General features: G+C 50.7%; 1 protein-coding gene across 1 annotated transcript in view; it reads right to left on the reverse strand.

The window, feature by feature from the left end:
• Positions 1–13003, reverse strand: part of acadm (acyl-CoA dehydrogenase medium chain) — a 63485-nt gene that overhangs the window by 40532 nt on the left and 9950 nt on the right. The window contains exons 2-3 of the mRNA XM_070886458.1: positions 5270–5378; positions 84–181 (exon numbers count right to left, since the gene is read on the reverse strand). Coding sequence (XP_070742559.1) covers positions 84–181; positions 5270–5378 — 207 coding nt within the window. The remainder of the gene's footprint in view (positions 1–83; positions 182–5269; positions 5379–13003) is intronic.

Here is a 13003-nt window from a genome sequence, read left to right on the forward strand (position 1 = left end):
GGGAGGGGGAGCCCGGGGGGGTGGGGCAGGGGGAGGAGACAAGTGTTGCGGCTGAGGAAATGCAGTCGGTGGAGATCACTAACCTCTCCGCTCCGGTCGTATTGAGCAGCTGCCGGAAGGACCTCCTCCCGAGCAAATTTCCTCGCGGTGGCCTGAAACTCCCGCTGCTCGTCTGTGAGTTCTGTCAGATTTGGGTGTGGGGGAGGAAAAAAAATAGTGATGGATCTGTTCACTTAACTTAAATACTAGAGAGAAAAGCAGTCCCTTTGATCCTCATCCCTCATCAACTTGCATTTATCGCCCACCTTTAACATGGTACAGGTTGACCGTCTGAATCCGAGCTTCCGAAATTCGGAATGTTCCGGAATCCAGGCTGATCCGTGGGCATTTGTTAAACCGAATTAATTGCTGAAAAAGAATTAAAAAATAAAAACTTTATCTTACCTTCTTTGCAGGTCTTCAACGCCGGTTTTTCCCGGCAACCGACTCCGACGCTGATGTACCCGGAACTGTTGAACCCCCCCCCCCACCCCCCCAGGCCCCGCCGCCCTCCTTACCTTGCCCCTTCCCCCCCACCCTCCTCTTTACCGTGACCCAGGCGTTTCAAGATAGAAACATAGAAAATAGGAGCAGGAGTAGGCCTTTCGGCCCTTTGAGTCTGCACCGCCATTCAATATGATCATGGCTGTTCCTCTATCTCAACACCATATTCCCGCTTTTTTCCCATACCCCTCGATGCCTTTTGTTTCTAGAAATCTATCTATCTATCTCTCTCTTAAATATATTCAGTGACTTGGCCTCCACAGCCTTCTGTGGTAGAGAATTCCACAGGTTCACCATCCTCTGAGTGAAAACATTTCTCCTCATCTTGGTCCAAAATTTCCTCCCCCGTATCCTGAGACTGTGACCCCTTGTTCTGGACTTCCCAGCCCCGGGGAAACATCCTCCCCGAATCCAGTCTGTCCAACCCAGTCGGCAAGACGTTCCAAAGTCCGGAAATACCCGAAATCTGAGCACAGGGGATGATGGGTGAGCGGGACTGGGTGTGAGTTAGGACAAGGGGCAGTGAGCACAGGGGGTGATGGGTGAGCGGGACTGGGTGTGAGTTAGGACACGGTCAGTGAGCACAGGGGGTGATGGGTGAGCTGGACTGGGTGAGAGTTAGGACATGGGCAGCGAGCACAGTGGGTGATGGGTGAGCGGGACTGGGTGTGAGTTAGGACACGGGGCAGTGAGTACAGGGGGTGATGGGTGAGTGGGACTGGGTATGAGTTAGGACACGGAGCAGTGAGCACAGGGGGTGATGGGTGAGTGAGACTCGGTGCGAGTTAGGACACGGGGCAGTGAGCACAGGGGGTGATGGGTGAGCGGGACTCGGTGTGAGTTAGGACACGGGCAGCCGTGTTTTGGATGGCCTCAAGTTTATGTAGGGTAGAATGTGGGAGGCCAGCCAGGAGTGCGTTGGAGTGGTTCAAATAAGATGTGAACAGAAATGTTTCTATAAATTAAAGGCATTTAACACTCAATTAAACCGAGTTAATGCAAGGAACTAAAGGAAATGAAACCTGCTATGTGTGATCAGCAAAAAGGCTAAGGGAAAAAAGGATTATAGGCACTCGTGGAAGCAATGGGAAGAGTCAGAGAACTATCAAAGATTGCACTGGGCCCACTGAAGGGTGTTCAAGGAGCCGTTACAAAGGACTCACTGGGTATGGCGGAAATATTAAATGAGTACTTTGCATCGGTCTTCACCCTTGAAGGTGATGCTCGATTACTAGAATTTAATAATGTTACTCTCAAACTAGTAAGGTTAACGTCGATGAACATATTGTTTTACAAAGAATTAAGAACTTGAAAATAGATAGAGCAGCAGGGCCGGACGATATTCACCTGAGGGCCCTCCGGGAGATGGGACATGTGCTGTATGAGCCCCTCCGGGAGATGGGACATGTGCTGTGTGAGGGTCCTCTGGGAGATGGGACATGTGCTGTGTGAGGGTCCTCCGGGAGATGGGACATGTGCTGTGTGAGCCCCTGGCCTGTATGTTTAATAGCTCACTGTACTCGGGAATGGTTCCTATAGACTGGAAGGAGGTTAATGAAGTCCACATCTTTACAAAAAGGTGACAAGACAGACCCCAATAACTATAGGCCCATCAGTTTATCATCAGTAATGGGTAAGATACTGGAGGGAATAGTTAGGGATGCAATATATGAATACTTGGATGCAGAGGGACATATTAGGGACATCCAACATGGCTTCATAAAAAGGTCATGTCTTACAAATCAAATTGTTTTTTGAGAAAGTTGGTGGTTGAGGGAAGCCTAGTAGACATTGCCGACTTAGATTTCCAAAAAGCTTTTGACAAGGTACCGCACAAGAGGCTTTTTTGTAAATTCAAAGCCTCTGGTATTAGTGGGAATATATTGAGCTGGATACAGAACTGGCTGGCAGGATGCAAGCAAAGAGTAGCTATCGATGGACTTGGATCTGTTTGGAGACCGGTCACCAGTGGTGTCCCACAGGGATCAGTGTCAGAACCGTTGCTTTTTACTATTTTTGTTAATGATCTGGATGTAGGTGCTGGGTCACAATCTGCAAATTTGCAGGTGATATCAAGATCTGTGCGAGTGCTGGAACTGTAGACTCCACTCATCTGCTTCTGGCAGATCTTAATATGTTGGGAGATTAGGCTCATGACTGGAAAGTGATGTACAAGTTGGATAAGTGCAGTGTTACGCATGTGGACAGGGCAAATGCTCAACATTCATACACCCTCCAGGGAAAGGCATTAAAGAAAGTGGAGATAGAAAGAGATCTGGGCATTCTAGTGCATAGATCTCCAAAGGTACGAGCAATGCCGTGCGCATGTAACTCTCAACTGTCCAGCCTGTAGTCCTCCATTCACCGTGACACTTCTGCAGCCACTGATCTGCTCAATCACACCCTCACCCCCACCTTTGATGCCCCAGTCCCCGTTAAAACCATTACCCTCTCTCGCCTTGGCCGATCCCCCTGGCACAGACCTGATCTTTGCTCCCTTAAGTCCAAAGGATACAGGCTTGAATGGATATGATGGACAACTGGTTTAGCCATTCCCTGCCAGATCTGGCTGGACCACAAAGCATTATCGGGTCCTGCTCTCGACTGCTAAAATCGCTCACTTTCCAGAATCATTCTGGAATGTAAAGATAAACCCCGGCTTCTATTCTCTACTGCTAACCAGCTTTTTAAGCCCCTCTCCCCAGTCTTCACCCCTCACCTCCTACAATAAGTGTGAGGAGCTCATGGACCCCTGTCTCCAAGATTGAGACCATCCATTCGGCCATCTCTGCCTCTTCCCTTCCTTCCCCGAGCCCACCGGGTCAAACGTGCTCTAAGGATCCCCCCCCCTGTCCTAGCCCTGACCTCACATCCTTCTCCAGTTTCTCTCCGATCTCCTCTCATGACCTCTCCGAGCTCATATTGTCCATGAGACACTTCCTGCTCCCTTGACCCATTCCCACCAGACAACTTCCTTTCCGGTCTCCCACGTTAGCCTACATTGTTAACGGTTCTCTCTCCTCAGGTACTGTCCCACTCTCCCTCAAATCTGCCGTCATCACCCCTCTCCTCAAAAAACAACCCTTGACCCACTGTGCTTGCTAACTACCGCCCCAACTACCGTCTCAACCTCTCTTTCCTCTCCAAAGTCCTTGAACACGTTGTCACCTTCCAAATTCATGCCCATCTTTCCCGCAATTCCATGTTTGAACCCCTCCCAATCCGGTTTCCGCCCCTGCCACAGTACTGAAACGGCTCTCATCAAAGTCACAAATGACATCCTTTGTGACTGTGACAAAGGTAAACTATCCCTCCTCGTCCTCCTGGACCTGTCTGCTGCCTTTGACACGTTTGACCACTCCATCCTCCTTTGACCCTGAAATGAGTTTTCCACCACATATCCACAGCTTCACTAAGACCGCCTATTTCCACCTCCATAACATCGCCCGTCTCCGCCCTTGCCTCAGCTCATCCGCTGCTGAAGTCCTCGCCCATGCCTTTGTTACCTCTAGACCTGACTATTCCAATGCACTCCTTCCGGCCTCCCACATTCTACCCTACATAAACTTTAGGTGATCTAAAACTCGGCTGCCCATGTCCTAACTCGCACCAAGCCCCGCTCACCAATCACCTCCTGTGCTCGCTGACCGACACTGCTGGTTAAGCAACGCCTAGATTTCAAAATTCTCATCCTCGTTGCCAAATCTCCTCCAGTCCAGCCCCGCTCCTCCTTACTCCCTTACCCTCTCCTCTCCTCTCCTCTCCTCTCCTCTCCTCTCCTCTCCTCTCCTCTCCTCTCCTCTCCTCTCCTCTCCTCTCCTCTCCTCTCCTCTCCTCTCCTCTCCTCTAGGGATGTGGATATCGTTGTCGTTGAGCATTAACAAGGCTGAGATCGATACATGTTTACACTCCAGGGTTATCAAGATATGGGGATTGAGCAGGAAAGTGGAGTTCACGTCGAAGATCAGCCATAATCTCATTGAATGGATCGAGAGGCTGTATGGCATACACCTGCTCCTAATAGAGTATAAAAGCAGGGAAGTCTTGCTTTTAGCCATACAGGGTATTGGTGAGGCCACACCTGGAGTACTGCGTGCAGTTTTGGTTTCTATATTTACGAAAGGATATACTTGTTTTGGAGACAGTTCAGAGAAGGTTCACTTGGTTGATTCCAGGGATGAGGGGGTTGACATGAGGAAAGGTTGAGTAGGTTGGGCCTCTACTCAGTGGAATCCAGAAGAATGAGAGGTGATCTTATCAAAACGTATAAGATTATGAGGGGGCTTGACAAGGTGGATGCAGAGAGGATGTTTCCACTGATGGGGGAGACTAGAACTAGAGGGCATGATCTTAGAATAAGGGGCCGCCCATTTAAAACTGAGATGAGGAGGAATTTCTTCTCTCAGAGGGTTGTAAATCTGTGGAATTCGCTGCCTCAGAGAGCTGTGGAAGCTGGGACATTGAATAAATTTAAGACAGAGATAGACAGTTTCTTAAATGATAAGGGAATAAGAGGTTATGGGGAGTGGGCGGGGAAGTGGAGCGGAGTCCATGATCAGATCAGCCATGATCGTATTAAATGGTGGAGCAGGTTCGAGGGGCCGTATGGCCTACTCCTGCTCCGATTTCTTATGTTCTTATGAGTTCTAGCATAGCAGGGTGGTGAAGGAAAAATACAAGTATAAAGCTACTTGGCTGTCATTGAATGATTTGGAAGCTAGCTTACCGAAGTTGAATCCATGTGCTGCTTGGCTTGCCTTCGAGACGACGGCAGAAGCTCGGTTGCTGGTTGAGTGCAATCGTAAAACAGCCCGGACACTGGCCCTCACTGCGCTCTTCACACAGAAAACACAATATCTGATTAGACCACGGCGCATCCGCACTGAAAAAGAGCTGGCTTTTATATCATGCCTTTCACAAATCCCTCCTATATAATTGCAGCAAGACATCTTTACTCTTATAAAGGCCAACATACCATTTTTGCCTTCCGAATTTTTTGCTGTACCTGCATGTTTACTTTCTGCGATTCGTAGAACCAGAGACATTTACGGCACAGAAGGAGGGCATTCGGCCCATCGTTTCGGTGCCGGTCGAAAAAGAGCTACCCAGCCTAATCCCACTTTCCAGCTCTAGGTCCGTAGCCCTGTAGGTTACAGCACTCCAAATACTTTTTAAATGTGGTGAGGGTTTCTGCCTCTATCACCCTTTCAGGCCGTGAGTTCCAGACCCCCACCACCCTCTGGGTGAAAAATGTTCCCCTCAAAACCTCCCCCCAATTACTTTAAATTTATGCCCCGTAGTTATTGACCTCTTTGTGCTAAGGCAAATAGGCCCTTCCTATCCACTCTATCTCAGCCCGACATAACTTTATACACCTCAATTAAATCTCCTCACAGCCTCCTCTGTTCCAAAGAAAACAACCCCAGCCTATCCAACCTTTCCTCGTAGCTAAAATTCCAGTCTTGGCAACATGCTGGGAAATCTCCTCTGCACCCTCCTCTCCAGTGTGATCACATCTTTCCTGTAATGTGGTGACCGGAGCTGCACGCAGTACTCCAGCTGCGGCCTAACTATCCATTTGCCTCATCGCGATGTGTGGACCTTGCTCTGCGCAAATGAGCTACCGCATTAACCTAACACAACAGGAGAGGCTTCATTTCAAAAGTAATTTGTCTGAAGCGTGGCGGCTTGTCCCTGGAGATGTGCAAAGACACGGTATTAATGCAAACCTGTCCAGCTTTTCCAACACTGTCTTGTTGGAGGAAACAGGCTAGCAGCTGCCTTGCGTTTTGTAGCCCGACTTCTGAGCCTGGCCTTTGACTCCAACAGAACAAAGTCTGTTCTTGGCTGTAAGAATCCCATGTGAACGGTGTCGGGGGCAGTCTTGCCACACAGGCAACAAGTTCCCATAACTTAGGACCAAACCAACAGTCTCAGCAGAGAACAGTGCAGCACAGAAGGAGGCCATTCGGCCCATCGAGTCTGTGCCAGCCCTTTCGAAGTCAGCCAGTCCCACTTCCCTGCACTTTCCCCCATATCGCTGCAATTTTTTTCTCCTTTCAGTATTTATCTAATTTCCTTTTGAAAGCTACGATTGAATCTGTATCCACCGCCCTTTCAAGCAGTGCATTCCAGATCATAGCCACTCACAGATTTTGCCTCATGTCGCCTCTGGTTATTTTGCCAATCACCTTCAATCTGAATGGAAAATATCGCAGGTATGGACAAGGGAAATATTCACACTGTTGCAATTGGGATTAAGTGTCAGCCGTGGCTCAGTGGTGTCCTGTATGGCTCAGACACCTCAAGTCGCTGGAGAAATACCACCAACGATGTCTCCGCAAGATCCTACAAATCCCCCGGGGGGACAGACGCACCAACGTTAGTGCCCTCATCCAGGCCAACATCCCCAGCATCGAAGCACTGAGCACACTCGATCAGCTCCGCTGGGCGGGCCGCATTGTCCGCATGCCAGACACAAGACTCCCAAAGCAAGCGCTCTACTCGGAACTCCTTCACATCAAGCGAGCCCCAGGTGGGCAGAGGAAACGTTTCAAGGACACCCTCAAAGCCTCCCTGATAAAGTGCAACATCCCCACTGACACCTGGGAGTCCCTGGCCAAAGACCGCCCTAAGTGGAGGAAGAGCATCCGGGAGGGCGCTGAGCACCTCGAGACTTGTTGCCGAGAGCATGCAGAAACCAAGCGCAGGCAGCGGAAGGAGCGTGCGGCAAACCAGTCCCACCCACCCCTTCCCTCAACCACTGTCTGTCCCACCTGTAACAGAGACTGTAATTCCCGTATTGGACTGTTCAGTCACCTGAGAACTCACTGTTAAGAGTGGAAGCAAGTCTTCCTCGATTCCGAGGGACTACCTATGATGATGAGCACCCTCGCCTGGGAGTCAGAAGGTTGCGGGTTCAAGTCCCACTCCAGGGACTTGAGCACAAAAATCTAGGCTGACATGCCAATGCAGTGCTGAGGGAGCGCCGCACTGTCGGAGGGGCAGTGCTGAGGGAGCGCCGCACTGTCGGAGGGGCAGTGCTGAGGGAGCGCCGCACTGTCGGAGGGGCAGTGCTGAGGGAGCGCCGCACTGTCGGAGGGGCAGTGCTGAGGGAGCGCCGCACTGTCGGAGGGGCAGTGCTGAGGGAGCGCCGCACTGTCGGAGGGGCAGTGCTGAGGGAGCGCCGCACTGTCGGAGGGGCAGTACTGAGGGAGCGCTGCACTGTCGGAGGGGCAATGCTGAGGGAGTGCTGCACTGTCGGAGGGGCAGTGCTGAGGGAGCGCCGCACTGTCGGAGGGGCAGTGCTGAGGGAGCGCCGCACTGTCGGAGGGGCAGTGCTGAGGGAGCACCGCACTGTCGGAGGGGCAGTGCTGAGGGAGCGCCGCACTGTCGGAGGTGCCGTCTTTTGGATGAGACATTAGCTTACAATCCCCAGCACCTCCCCAGAAGCATTGTCAGCAAGAGCAGGCAGCAACGAACTACAATCAGACCCGGACCCTGGTTATCAGGCTGTATGCGAGACTCTCAATACCATCTGCATGGGAGCAACGCAAGATTCCATTTTCGATCAGCCAGAAGGACATGGAACTGCAGAATAATTGTCAAATCAAGGCTACTAAAGCGGACATGGGAACATAGACGGGTTCAGTTCCTGCAGAGAAGGGAGAGAGAGGATATGGGGATAGGGTGAGATGGAGAGGGGTGGGAGGGGGGCTGGTGTGGAGCATAAACCCCGGCACGGAGCGGTGGGGCATAAACCCCGGCACGGAGCGGTGGGGCATAAACCCCGGCACGGAGCGGTGGGGCCAATGGCCTGTTCCTGTGTTGTACACTCGGTGTAATTCTGTGTGTACGGAGCGAGGATGGACATTTTCCTGTTGCTAGATATTCTTATCACAGAATCATAGAACAATACAGCACAGGAGACCATTCGGCCCATCGTGCCTGTGCCGGCTCTGTGAAAGAGCAATCCAATTAGTCCCACTCCCTGCTCTTTCCCCACAGCCTCGAATTTTCCTCTTCCAGTATTTATTCAATTCCCGTTTGAAAGTTACTATTGAATCTGCTCCCACCGCCCTTTCAGGCAGCGCGTTCCTGATCACAACAACTCGCTGCGTTCTTGTATTGTAACTTCCCACCCATCTAATTGGACCCAAGGCAGAATGAACTTCAGTAAAAAAGGTAAATTACAGCAATTATAACAAATTATTTAAGCCACCAAGGAGACATTAAACGGAGGCACCGTCTGCTCTCGGGTGGACATAAAAGATCCTGTGACTCTATTCCGAAGAGAGCAGTGAAGTTCTCCTCGGCATCCTGGGGCCAATATTTATTTATTCCTCAACCAACATCACAAACAGCTTATCTGCTCATACATCATCATCATAGGCAGTCCCTCAGAATCCAGGAAGACTTGCTTCCACTCTTAGCATGAGGTCTTACATAACTGTACAGTCCAATACAAGAGCCAGTCTCTGTCACAGGTGGGACAGACAGTGGTTGGGGGAAGGGGAGGGTGGGACTGGTTTGCCGCACGCTCCTTCCGCTGCCTGCGCTTGGTTTCTGCATGCTCTCGGCGACAAGACTGGAGGTGCTCAGCCCCCTCCCGGATGCACTTCCTCCACTTAGGTCGGTCTTTGGCCAGGGACTCCCAGGTGTCAGTGGGGATGTTGCACTTTATCAGGGAGGCCTTGAGGGTGGCCTTGTAACGTTTCCTCTGCCCACCTTTGGCTCGTTTGCCGTGAAGGAGTTCCGAGTAGAGCGCTTGCTTTGGGAGTCTCGTGTCTGGCATGTGGACAATGTGGCCCGCCCAACGGAGCTGATCAAGTGTGGTCAGTGCTTCGATGCCGGGGATGTTGGTCTGGTCGAGGACACTAACGTTGGTGCGACTGTCCTCCCAGGGGATTTGTAGGATCTTGCGGAGACATCGTTGGTGGTATTTCTCCAGCGACTTGAGGTGTCTACTGTACATGGTCCATGTCTCTGAGCCATACAGGAGGGAGCCCTATCACTACAGCCCTGTAGACCATGAGCTTGGTGGCAGTTTTGAGGGCCTGGTCTTCAAACACTTTTCCTCAGGCGGCCGAAGGCTGCACTGGCGCACTGGTGGTGGTGTTGGATCTCGTCGTCAATGCCTGCTCTTGTTGATAGGAGGCTCCCGCGATAAGGGCCGTGGATCTTGATGACTGGGGGGCTGTGCTGTGCGGCGAGGACAGGCTGGTGGAGGACCTTTGCCTTACTAATGTTTAGCATAAGGCCCATGCTTTCGTACACCTCAGTAAATACGTCGACTGTGTCTTGGAGTTCAGCCTGTGTGCGCGCACAGACGCAGGCGTCGTCCGCGTACTGTAGCTCGACAACAGAGGTTGGAGTGGTCTTGAATCTGGCCTGGAAACAGAGAAGGTTGAACAGCTTCCCACTGGTTCTGTAGTTTAGTTCAACTCCAGCGGGGAGCTTGTCAACTGTGAGGTGCAGCATGGCAACGAGGAAAATGAGAAGAGGGTTGGGGCGATGACGCAGCCCTGCTTGACCTGTTCCTGAAGTGGATTGGGTCTGTGATGGATCCATTGGTAAGGATCACGGCCTGCAGTTCGTTGTGGAGCAGGCGGAGGAAGGTGACGCACTTTTGGGGGCATCCAAAACGGAGGAGGACGCTCCATAGACCCTCGCGTTGACAGTGTCAAAGGCCTTTGTAAGGTCGAAGGCGGCCATGTATAAGGGCTGGCGCTGTATCCTGCATTTTCATTTTTCCTGTAGCTGTCGCGCTGCAAAGATCATGTCCGTTGTGCCCTGGAGGGGATGAAATCCGCACTGCGACTCCGGGAGGAGCTCCTCGGCCACGGGAAGAAGACTGTTGAGGAGGACTCTAGCGACAACTTTCCCAGTGGCTGATAGCAGGTCATTAACACATTGCTGTTTGTGGGAGCTTGCTGTGCACAAATTGATTGCTGCGTTCTACAGCACAACAGTGACTACGCTTCAAACAGTACTTCATTGGCTGTAAAGCGCTTTGGGTCATCCTGAGGCCGTGAAAGGCGCTATATAAATGCCAAGTTATTTCTTTCTGCACAAATAACTCAAGTGAACATAAGAAATAGGAGGTGGAGCAGGCCATTCACCCCTTCGAGCCTGCTCCGCCATTCAATCATGGCTGATCATGATAGTCAGCATGGATTTGTTGAGGGAAGGTCGTGTCTGACTCACTTGATTGAATTTTGAGAGGAGGTAACAAGGAGGGTCGATGAGGGCAGTGTATATGATGTAGTGTATATGGATTTTAGCAAAGCTTTTAGTAAGGTCCCATATGGCAGACTGGTTACGAAAATAATAACCCATGGGATCCAGGGCAAAGTGGCAAGTTGGATCCAAAATTGGCTCAGAGGCAGGAAGCAAAGGGTAATGGTTGATGGGTGTTTGTGTGACTGGAAGGCTGTATCCAGTGGGGTTTCACAGGGCTCAGTACTGGATCCCTTGCTTTTTGTGGTATATATCAATGATTTGGACTTAAATGTTGGGGGTATGATTAAGAAGTTTGCAGATGACACTAAAATAGGCCGTGTGGTTGATAATGAAGAAAGCTGTAGACTGCAGGAAGATATCAATGTACTGGTCAGGTGGGCAGAACATTGGCAAACGGAATTCAATCTGGATAAGTGTGAGGTAATGCATTTGGGGAGGTCTAACAAGGCAAGGAAATACACATTAAATGGTACAACACTGAGAAGTGTAGAGGAACAAAGGGACCTTGGAGTGCAGGTCCACAGATCGCTGAAGGTAGCAGGCCAGGTAGATAAGATGGTTAAGAAGGCACATGGAATACTTGTCTTTATTAGTCGAGGTTTTGCTTGAACTGTATAGAACACTGGTTAGGGCACAGCTGGAGTACTGCGTGCAGTTCTGGTCACCACATTACAGGAAAGATGTGATTGCATTGGAAAGGATGCAGAGGAGATTTACAAGAATGTTACCTGGGCTGAATTTTGCCGATGAGGAAGGATTGGAGATGCTGGGTCTGTTTTCTTTCGAACAGAGGCGGCTAAGGGGGACCTGATTGAGGTGTATAAAATTATGAGGGGCCTGGATAGAGTGGATAGGACGGACCCGTTTCCCCTTGTCAGAAGGGTCAACAACCAGAGGGCATAGGTTTAAAGTAATTGGGGGGACATTTAGAGAAGATATGTACAAAGGGACCAGAGTCGTTGAAAGCAAACATGCAGGTGCAGCAAACAGTTAGGAAGGCAAATGGTCTGTTGGCCTTCATTGCAAGAGGATTTGAGTACAGGAGCAAGGATGTCTTACTACAGAGCCCTGGTGAGACTGCACCTGGAGCATTGTGTGCAGTTTTGGTCTCCTTACCCAAAGAAGGATATACTTGCCATAGAGGGAGTGCAGCGAAGGTTCACCAGACTGATTCCTGGGATGGCAGGACTGTCGTATGAGGAGAGATTGGGTCGACTAGGCCTGTATTCACTAGAGTTTAGAAGAATGAGAGGGGATCTCATTGAAATTTTGACTGGGTTGGATAGACTGGATGCGGGGAGGATGTTTCCCGGGGAGGGCTGGGAAGTCTAGAACAAGGGGTCACAGTCTCAGGATACGGGGAAGGAAATTTAGGACCGAGATGAGGAGAAATGTTTTCACTCAGAGGGTGTTGAACCTGTGGAATTCTCTACCACAGAAGGCTGTGGAGGCCACGTCACTGAATATATTTAAGAGGGAGATAGATAGATTTCTAGACACAAAAGGCATCAAGGGGTATGGGGAAAAAGCAGGAATATGGTGTTAAAATAGAGGATCAGCCATGATCATATTGAATGGTGGTGCAGGCTCGAAGGACCGAATGGCCTACTGCTGCTCCTATTTTCTATGTTTCTATGAGGGGAAATGTCTTCACCCAGAGGGTGGTGGGGGTCTGGAACTCACTGCCTGAAAGGGTGGTAGAGGCAGAAACCCTCACCACATTTAAAAAGTACTTGGATGTGCACCTAAAGTGCAGTAGCCTGCAGGGCTACGGACCGAGAGCTGGAAAGTGGGATGAGGCTGGATAAGCTCTTGGATGGCCGGCGCGGACACGATGGGCCGAATGGCCTCCTTCCGTGCTGTAAATTTCCATGGTTCCACGATCTTCGACCTGAACTCTACTTCTCTGCCGTATCCCCATATCCCTTGATATCCAACAGGCTATCGATCGCGATCTTGAACACACCCCATGACTGAGTATGCACAGCACTCTGCGGCGAAGTTACTTCCTGAATCCGGAATCAAAACCCAGACCTGTCGGTGGGCCGCAGTACTTCTACAGACCCACGCTGGAGTCGCGCAATAATCGGAATCGGAGCACTGGAATACATCATCCAGACCGACACTTAAATGCAGGACTCAGGGGGTGCTGCACCGTCAGGGGGGAGAGGCGGTAACAAATTTCTAAAGCAAGATACTGTATGTCTGCTCTGGGGGG

The sequence above is a fragment of the Pristiophorus japonicus genome, chromosome 8 (assembly GCF_044704955.1).
Source record: "Pristiophorus japonicus isolate sPriJap1 chromosome 8, sPriJap1.hap1, whole genome shotgun sequence".
In the NCBI taxonomy this organism is placed as follows: Eukaryota; Metazoa; Chordata; class Chondrichthyes; family Pristiophoridae; genus Pristiophorus; species Pristiophorus japonicus.